Raw genomic sequence first — 10,436 nt, forward strand, 5'->3', positions numbered from 1 at the left:
ATTGAAATGTTACACTTTGGTGGAGCTGCCATGTCATCCATCTTTAGTCTGTGGCATAAACATACACTAGCATGTCTTTGCCCAAGACAGAAAAAATGTCGCTTCAAAAAAGAAAAGATAAAGAGAGAAAGGAGAAATGGATCAAGATGGGGGGGCAGGGGGCTCACATAGAACGCCTACGCGTAGGGCACAGATTTTGGTGCTTATAGTGACAGTTCTGTTGTTTAATGTTTGATTTATTTACTATTAGTGCTGTAAATCAAAAGGTTCATTCAGAGAGGATATTATATCTATGCTTTAGACAACAATATGTTATTTGCTGATATCACAAAGTGTGCCATGTACAGATTTATCAGTGACAGGATTTCAATTCAATTCAGTGATTAATATGAGATGATTTGAGCAGGCCGCTAGTATCGTTTGAATGTTGATAAAGGAGGTGCACTTATATGGAAATGGTGAGAGACTTGCCAAAAAAAAAATAAAAGATGTAGAGTTACAAGACACATCTGAACCTCTTTCATTTTCAGTACTTTAAGGTTTAGCTTATCATTTTTTCATACTACCAATACATACTGACTATGTGTTACATGAAAGGGGTCACTCACAGTAATAAACCCACATAGAATTATCTGCCGACTGCATTTTTCCTCAGCTCTATGGATCTACACATTTAGCATCTTTCAGCCGATTGTTTTGTTTCTGTGGTCCTTAAATTTACGTTTTGACTGAGTCTTATTGCTCTCATCAGCATTTGCTTCCCACTTCCAGTCTCGGCAGGCAGCTTTTTTCAGCAAAAAAAATGCCCCAAAATCCCACCGTCCACTATTAAACAATAGACAGGCAGCGTTAGCAACTAGCTGGTGAACAAAGTGCTGCACTAAACAGTTAAAGAGTGAGTCATTTCCCTTTGGAGTTGATGGAGACCAAACAGGGCTGTAACTTCTGGCACAGTGTAATACATGTTTTGAACTTCGAATAACATTCATTGCACAGACAATAAATGTGTATGCATGGACATAATAATATAATTAATAATCATAATTCTTTTACTGTTTTGTCGACAACTTTGTTGTGATTGTGCTTCTCCTCTCACAGTGACAGAGCAGAGGTTTACCTGGGTGATGAAAACTCCTTAAGTCTGACGTTCAACGCCAGGAATGAGGGAGAGGGAGGGGCGTACGAGGCGGAGCTTTATGTGGTGCTTCCCCCAGAGGCTGACTACAGCGGGATAGCACGCAACAATGTGGTGAGACTGATTACTGTTTCTGCAATTATACCTAGAGCCCTTAGCTATAGTGTTAATAATTATTATTTTATTATTACTGAACTACTATTGTTCTCCAAATTAAGTACAAATACCAAATATTTGTCTTTAAAATAATATATCGTGCGGCATATATGCTCATTATTTGAGTTTTCTTTGATTGAACAACAACGTATCACTTGAAAACAGTGCTGCTGCTGGAATCAAACACAGAATAAGAAATATGCCAAAAAGTACCAGAATCTTGTTGTGGCAGACAAAATCCTCATGTCCGTCCACCAGAACCTGTTGAGATCTCTTACTGAAAACTGAAAGCACACTATTTTCGGTGATGTGTTTAGTTATGTAGTACTGTTAATATCAGAGCTGACAGTATTTGATGTTTTTGTGTCCTCTCCAGAGCTTCACTCAGCTGACATGCAGCTATGAGGCAGAAAACCAGACCCGCTATCTTCTGTGTGATCTGGGAAACCCCATGAAGTCTGGTACCAGTGTAAGAGCCAACAAAGCCCACATGTTGCCTTTGGCTTCATTCACTTAATATGTCTCAGCACAATTCATTCAAATTGTTCTGGCACAGCATAATTAGAACACAGCCTTTTTTTTTTTTTTTTTTAAATTGAATTTTTTTAAATTACAAAACATTAATCAAATTTTCATGTAGAAAGTCCCCTGTTTCCACAAGCACGGGAATACCTGAGGCCAAGCTTTGTTTAAATGTTTTCACAGTGACAGAAACTGCTTGTCAACTTTTCATAGTTGGACTTCAGTATTTTAATAACGGACAGACGCCTTTTTAGATCTCCTGAAAGCTGTTGAGGTATTATAGAAAAGTGTTTAGTGCATGGTAAAGTAAATAGATTAATCAATTAATTAAATAAGAAAAAGAAAAACAGAACTAATCCAAACGAAAGAAATCTCTTTCATTTTTCATTCATTTCTCATGTTCTTTGGACTAATTGTATACATATTCTGTGGTGCATTTCTTAGTTATGGGCCGGCCTTCGGTTCACTGTGCCCAGACTGAAGGACACTCACAATACTGTACAGTTTGAGCTCCAAATACGAAGGTAAATGCAATGCAGATATATGTTTCATTCTGAAACAGCTACAATTATTTTCTTAAAATCCATTCTTCAGTTTTCTTTTCTTTTCTTTTCTTTTCTTTTCTTTTCTTTTCTTTTCTTTTCTTTTCTTTTCTTTTCTTTTCTTTTCAACATTTGACAAGTATGAAATTAACAAGGCAAGGTAACTTTTTTTGGAGGGGCAAAATCGTCCAAAACCAATAAAAGATTATCTCCTAAGAAGGAGAAGTGATATCCTATGCGGGAAATAACATGCATTACATAGGAGATAATATCTCATACATAAGAGATAAAGTGCAATGCAAAAAAAAAGTTTCACCTTGCCTCTCAGGTCTTCAATTCATTATCTTTTATGTAGGAGATAACATGCAGTTTGTAGGTGATAGTATCTTGTACACGAGAAAAACTAAAATGCTAAAATACAAACAAATTTTTTTTTACCTTGCCTCTCAGGACCTCAGTACAGTTTTGATATTTGTAGGTATAACTATTATTTCTTTTCTGTTTAAAATAATTACAAAATCAATGAAACCTTGACAAAATTCTATGCTGAAAAGTAGTTATGCACTGTTTTGTCAGGCCATGATTAAATGTTTTTGAACTGAGTTTTTTTTCTGTTGTTGTCCATTTTAGTAAAAATGCTAATAACTCAGAGAGCGAAGTTGTACTGTTTGAGCTGGAGGTGGCAGCTATGGCTGACGTCATCCTGCAAGGGTGAGGCTTTATTGCCAGTTTTCCTCTGCATCATAACATTACCACCATATAATTGTTCTCATTGTGGTTCGTCCAAATGAACTGCAAAACAAAAAACAATCTTTGCATCTGTCTGTTGCAGTGTCTCTCGCCCAGACAAAGTCATCTTTCCCCCGCCCAACTGGAGAGTTAGTCAGAGTCTGAGGGAAGAGCAGGACGTCGGCCCTGAGCTTCAGCAGGTCTATGAGGTATGACGATATGCATGTTTTACAAATCATAGTTTAGTAACCTAAAAGCAGATAGTGATTTAGTATATATGGATGATGCGCAAAGATTAAGTTGGTTATATACATATGAAACATTCTGATTAGCTCGTTACCTCGAGAAAGCATGGCGCGATGACAAAACAAGCTCTTAATCAAGATAAACTGTAAATTCGTAAAAATCTGTAAAATTCATTTTTCACTGTATAATTCCCTTTTATGCAAGAATATAGGTCATACATTATTTTGTAACTTAATTAATTTTATGTACCCACTTTGTCTTTCTTTCTGTTTTTGCTGATGTCGGTAAAACCGTAAGATGACGCATTTTTTGAACTGGGATGGCCAGAAACGGCAGAAATAAAAACTAACTAACTACTCTAATATATCTGTAAATATAATGAAATTGTGGGTAGAATAAATTCCCATAGTGGTAATTAAGAACTGAATGAAAACTCAGTCTTTCTCTTTCAGTTGGTGAATAACGGTCCCAGTGTGGTCAGCCTGTCCACATTAGAGGTCAAGTGTCCTCTGAGGGCTCACGGCCACGAGCTGCTCTACCCTGTGGAGGTGGTCACTGAGGGGCCGCTCAGCTGCTCCTCCAAACACACCTTCAATGCACTGAAACTCAAGGTGAGGACACACACACACACACACACACACACACACACACACACACACAGAGCTTGGTTTGCATGCTGAGACCATGGTCTATTTCTGAACATTTGACTGTGTTTGTTTGTGACTCTGGCTTTATGCATGCAGGTCCAGCCTCCTGCAGCAGAGGGGCCCACGTCACTGAAATCCAGCACGGAGCACCACATCCGGAAGAGAGAGGTGTACACAGATCTTCTGGCGGAACAAGGAAACCTGGTGAGACAGCATGGAAAGAATAGGAAATCCAGCTGTGAAAATAAGAGAGATGATGTTTTCTGCTAAGCTGTTTTAATGCTGGTCCACGCACATCCACAGACACAGTTCATTTACAGGTGCACACACATATATACAATATATTTCTATATTAAAAGAGTACTCTGGTTATTTAGCACTTAATTCCTATAACACAGTCACAGGTGTGGTGGACAGTTAAAAAACACTTCATTGTTTCCTGTCAAACCATGGTCCCTACATTACCCACAATACAACTGGCAGCTGACAGTTTAGAGATTCGGGTGTGTAATTCCAGTAAAAGCTAATATATCCTAAAACAACTAGCCTCAGTCTATCCTTATGTCATCCCTCCATACCACTCTGCTGAACGAGATATCTCAAGAACAGCTAAATTTGTGCCAAATTTGATATGTGATGTGGAAAACCCACATTTTGTGCTATTTTTTTTTCAAATGTAGTATGTATAGTATATCCCACTATATGTAAAGCATCTTTGAGGACACTGAAAAGCAGTTTATTAATCTGATGTATTCTCATCATTATTATAACATGTTACATACAAAAGGTCAAAGGTCAACTTTACTGTAACATCATAATGCTCACAAAATCCATTTTTTCGGCTATTATGCAGTGTTATATCTCGGGAACAGGAGGGGAGACATTTGGTCAAATACTGAATTGGTTAAAATAATCTTTGGTGTCTTCTGCACTAATCCTGAAACCGCTGATTGTACAGATCATATGTGCTGCCGGGAGAGAAGATGTATGTAAAGCATCCATGTTTTAGAATATGTACCTTTGTTGCAACAATATCAATATTTGAAGCACTGTCAGCTGTCATGTTTACATATGAGTCTGGACAGTCTGGATGTAAACTGCAACTTGACTTCTTGGTGGAGGCACACAATCGCAATGCAGTAATTCTAGTTTCATAAATGCAGTCGTACTCCTGTAAACAGACTCTGATGTATTAAATGTTCAGAGTTTCACTCTACATTTTTTAAACTTTAATTCTAAAAAAAACCCTAGTGACACGCCTCAAGTTTGTTCTGACATAAAATGAGGAAAGATTGATATCAAATTTGTATTTGTGTACCCAGTTGTAGTGTTTAGCCTTACAAAGACTGAGTGCAAGCGGAAACTATTTACCAAGTTATGTCAAAGGAAACAATGTTCCTTCCAGCAGCTCAAAAACTGCAGTATTTTTACTTTTTACTTGACATAGCCATTTTAGAAGTGTAAGCCAACAATATAAGCCGTTTTGGGTGGGTTTATCTTTTCTTTTCTCACTTCCTGAGAGCAGTTGTTCCTCGTCGGGATAGAGGAGTTGACTCCATGTGTCCCACAAGGACCCCAGGAGGTGTTTGTTTTTCTCCTTCTCTTTCCTCCTTGACTCAGCATGTGGAGGGAATCATGGTGATGCTGTTCACTCTCAGAACACACCACAACAGAGGCTCTTAAACTGAGTCAATAGCTCTTGTGTTGGGTGTGCAGACCCACAGGGTTTCTTATGGGAGTGTGTTTTCATTAGTGTGCGGCTCTTTACTGAAGTGCACTGTGCCTCTTTTTGGAGTTTCACGTGTGGGCTCCACACATTCATGTCGTACACTAAACCACAAGAGTCCAATCAGATTGTAGGAAGTAGCAATGGCCTCTGACAAGAAGATTTGAATTATAATGAGATTATTTCTTTCAACGGAGGAAATGAGGATAGATGTAATGAGCTCTGGTCAACATCTCCTGCTGCTCGCTGTAATTGTTTGTGAGATGAAGTTAATTAGGTTTGTGATTTACAGGCTTCTTTTTGTGTAGCTTACGTCACTCACTGTAATGTTTGACAGTTAATCTTTTGGTATTCAGATGATCTCCATCTTTAAACGGGAGAATCTAACCTCATGTTGAAAATTTTTCCAAAGATTCATGCTACACTGTTTGGTAGTTTAATGTTAGATTTAGTATTAAAATGACTATTGAATAAGTATCAACTAAAAACATTTTGTTTTTTCACAGACTCCAAGTTTGGTTTCAGAGCCTAATTTGCAAAATAAGGCTTCAAAATATGCTATTCGGGTTTATTTCTTTAAAACAGTTTAATGTGTCACTTGAGTGATTTTAGATCTTTAAATTGATGCCTACACATCTGTTTTCCTCCAGAGTTTTATGTAGAATGAATGAAGTGAAAAACATGCCGGTGTTATCAACCATGACTAGAGACACAACACAATGTGCAGCCACCTCTAGAAACAGAAAATCCTATGAATAGATGTCAAAGTGCCGCTTACGCTACTGACTACTTCAGCTTTACCAAAGATCAAATAAATGCGTATTATTTTTACTTTTTTTTTTTTTGACAAAGAAATGTAGAGCCTACTCTATGTTTATAATCAGGGGTGATCAATAACATAAAATTCTGTTGCAATTCTGTATTACTGTAAACCAAGTAATACAGGGCCAAAATAGCTGATATCAATACCAATATGTATGTGTATTTCTATGAATATGTTTACATTGCTTTATATGCTGCTTTGTGTTACTGCTGGGTACTGTACAGACTGTAGGTGGATTTCCATTACAGGTATGAGTGATGTCATGTGACTTCTCCTCTCACAATAACATTCCAAGAAGCATGGTGATGGGTGTTCAAAATTGTAGCAGGTTTATTTCTATTGCAGCCTCCTCACTAACCATCATTATTTCCAATTGAGGGCGATGTAGGCGTATTGTGCGAGCGAAAATGGAAAGGCAAGGCCCTTACACATGGGAGCTGCATCATATGAGGGATTTCTGGGAGATGATAGTCCACAATTTCACTGAGGAATTGTGGATTCAGAACTTGCAGGTGATCTGCTCAAATTTGTAAGAGCTTTGCGATGCAATAAAACCTCTTCTAGCACCTGATATTATCTGTTTGATATACCTACCCAAAAATAGTCAGTGATACACATCAGGAAACATCTTGCAAACTGCTGGCCCTCATGTTACAATCTTTCATGTGTAGAAATCTGCAGCATTTATTGAGCACTTTTATGCCCTAAGTTTAGTTTTAAAGGCAGCGCCTCCCAGCCAACATTAGCACTCCTGTAAAACTGTGGCAAGTCTGGAGAGAAGTGCAGTTTAAGGTCAGACTCAGGGAACAAATAAGCCTCTTGCTGTCCTTCCATGACCCGTGAGCTTCATAGTTTACATAGTGACACATATGAAGTGAGCACCTTTAAACTTTGTCAGCAAGTGAAACTGTCAGGCAGTGACAGACTGATGACAGTTATGAGTCAGAGGGAGACGCATAGCTTTGGTGGTCAGGTCCCTGGCCCCTGCACTGGAGCTATACTTGGGCAAGACGTTGAACCCCAAATTGCTCCCAATGGGTATAACTTTGGCGTGTGATAGACTGTGCTGTCGGCACACTGTTGGCAACTTGTGTGTTAGCTTCGACCACTAGTATATGAATTTGTGTGTGAAAAGGGTGAATGGTGCCTGTAGCATAGTCTGTTGTACTGTTTTACTAGATGGTATATTATTTTATTATTTTTAAATTTTTTATCTATTATTACTTGTTCTGTTATCCTTTCATTTACCTTTTATCTAGCATTGAGTATTTTATTTTTTTATTTTACTCGTGTGTTTGTTTGTCACTGTGTGTTTGACTGTGGCACAGACGTGTTCGACGGTGGAGTGCTGGCAGCTGCAGTGTAACGTCGGTCTGCTGGAGAGAGGTGCCAGCGTTATCTTGACTGTACGCTCCAGACTGTGGGCTGAAACCTTCATCGAGGTGAGACTACAGGATACGCTGCTCTACAGTGCAGCTCTGCTGTTATCTGTTAGTGCAGGAAAGAGAAAATGAAAACACTTAATGGATGAGAGAGGAAATATGAAGTCAGACAATCTGTGTGTTTATACTGCCCTCTGTTGGACAGGTTGTCAAACAACAATTACATCCAAATTTATACAGTATTTGCTAGACTGTACACTGTTTTTGTAGTATATTTTAGTAGTTATCCAACAAACTCATTCCCATTATCAACTTATAATAAAAGTCCTTGTTAAACTGTTAAACGTTTTTTTCAACGGTCTCTTGTTTGTCCACAGCGGGCCTATAAGCAGTATGTTTTTGAGTGCTCTGTTCAGTACAAGGTAGACAAGATGCCTTATGCCATTCCTCCTAAATTCAGGCCATCAGGATCCAAAAAGGTAACTTTATCAGTTTTTTAATTGAAAAGATTTATATGTGAATGACAGTGTAAGCTGGTACAAATCTGCAGAAATTCATCTGCTCGGGTTTCTTTGTTGCTTAGGTGGTGATGGCTGTAATGTGGAACAAGCCAGACAGTCTGTTTCCTGTTCCAGTGTGGATCATCATCCTGGCTATTCTAGCCGGGTTGATATTACTCGCCCTGCTAATATATCTTCTATACAAGGTAAGACATAAATAACTCTGCGTACACCAAAAGATAACAGCATCTGACTGGCTGAAATGTGCCAAAACTTAACATCAGGACACCTCAAGTATAGTTTAAATGGGGGTCAGCTGATATCACTACCAGGACCAAATGACAAAATTATTGAACCGAATGGTCTCTTTCGCCATTCTCTCCAAACCATACCCATACGTGTTTAGTAAAATGATTAGGCTCAGATTTCAGACTGAATCTATCTGGCACAGATTATACAGTATGTTTAAAGGGAATGTTAATATTTCTTGTCAAAAGACACAAAACCACCATGAAGAAAGGCAAAACCAATACAAAACATGCCAAATTTTGTAGAAAAACATGCAAACCATTACAAAAACACACAAAACATAACAACATAACAACACGCAAAACCATGAGAAATCATGCAACGCCACTAAAAAAAAGGCTAAACTTCTATAAAAGCATTACATAGATACACAAAACCACTATTAAAACACACAAAACCACAGCAAAAACATGTAGAATTACTACAAAGACCTGCAAAACTACTAGAAATACAAACAAAACCACTGGAAAACAGATAAACCTCTACAACAGCATGCAAACCACTACATAAAAATGCAAAACCACTACAATTACATGCAAAACCACTCCATCAATATTCAAAACCAGTAAGAAAACAAACCCAAAACACCCTGAAAAACATGCAAATCCACTACAAAAACACGTAAAGACTACAGATATAAACCAACGACGATGAGATGCTACAGACTCAAAAGAGAGTCAAAACCTCTAAAAAGAGACAAAAATGTCTGTGAGACAACCACGTCGGTGGTAGAGACACAAAAGAACTTTGAAGAGATACATAGAGCGATAATACAATACAAAGCGACAATTTACACAGTACACGAGACCCATGAAAGAGATGTTTATCTCTACAGATATCCCCACCCTCACAGTCCAGACTTTTTGTCAGATTGATTTGTATCTGATCTTCCTCTCTCCGCGTTTCCCTCCAGATGGGCTTCTTTAAAAGGTCAGATCCGTACGGGACAACCATGGAGAAGGCCCAGCTCAAACCCCAGGCGTCCTCTGAGGCTTAGATCCAAGAAGGAGCCTCCCCTGCAGCTGTTCCGAAGAACTGGAATTATCCTCACATTCCCAAACAAACAAGGAAACTTGCTAACGATAAGGAGGCAACCCATTAATGAAGGGACGATTATGGTTGCTGTATCACTGGAATACACAATATCTGGTCCTGCACTAAAATGCCAAAGCAGGAAAGACTTCAAGGCTCATGCAGTTGAATATGCACTGCTGTTTTGGACATGAATTTGTACAAAAGTTTTATGAAGCTTCTGCAGGAAGAGCAGCAAGGATCTGCTCCTTGGAAGCTTGTGGACAAATGTTTCTTTAGAAAATACTCTTTGTACTCTGTGTTGACCTGAAAAAGATTATAGCCCGTATCAGTACAGGAAAAAAATGCACCTCCAACAAAAGGCACTAAATGCTACAGTATTTTTTTATTCCTAAAAGGTGTGTTTTAAGCCATGTTTGCAACCCCAGTGTTTGATATTTCTTGAATTGCCTGCCTTCGGATGATTTATACACCACTCTTTATTTATGGCACAGTGTTTTTCCTTTTGCTTGTTGAATGTTGTACTGTACCGCACGACAATCCTGATGAAACTGCAATGTTTAACTTGAATCATTCCTCTCCCATATTGGGAGGTATTTTGTTTATGTGGTAATGTATGTAATGTATTCATTGTGTTATGACCCATTGGTGTTGTGGCCCAGAATAAAGCCTAATTTTGTATACTCA

General features: G+C 38.4%; 1 protein-coding gene across 1 annotated transcript in view; it reads left to right on the forward strand.

Moving 5' to 3' along the window:
• Positions 1 to 10,436, forward strand: part of LOC121952645 (integrin alpha-5-like) — a 45,433-nt gene extending 34,997 nt beyond the window's left edge. The window contains exons 20-30 of the mRNA XM_042499446.1: positions 1,099 to 1,249; positions 1,668 to 1,760; positions 2,258 to 2,337; positions 2,986 to 3,066; positions 3,188 to 3,293; positions 3,783 to 3,941; positions 4,074 to 4,181; positions 7,855 to 7,968; positions 8,286 to 8,387; positions 8,492 to 8,614; positions 9,631 to 10,436. Of these exons, the coding sequence (XP_042355380.1) occupies positions 1,099 to 1,249; positions 1,668 to 1,760; positions 2,258 to 2,337; positions 2,986 to 3,066; positions 3,188 to 3,293; positions 3,783 to 3,941; positions 4,074 to 4,181; positions 7,855 to 7,968; positions 8,286 to 8,387; positions 8,492 to 8,614; positions 9,631 to 9,714 (1,201 nt within the window). The 3' untranslated portion in view covers positions 9,715 to 10,436. The remainder of the gene's footprint in view (positions 1 to 1,098; positions 1,250 to 1,667; positions 1,761 to 2,257; positions 2,338 to 2,985; positions 3,067 to 3,187; positions 3,294 to 3,782; positions 3,942 to 4,073; positions 4,182 to 7,854; positions 7,969 to 8,285; positions 8,388 to 8,491; positions 8,615 to 9,630) is intronic.

Source organism: Plectropomus leopardus, chromosome 2 (genome assembly GCF_008729295.1).
Source record: "Plectropomus leopardus isolate mb chromosome 2, YSFRI_Pleo_2.0, whole genome shotgun sequence".
NCBI classification, from domain to species: Eukaryota; Metazoa; Chordata; class Actinopteri; order Perciformes; family Serranidae; genus Plectropomus; species Plectropomus leopardus.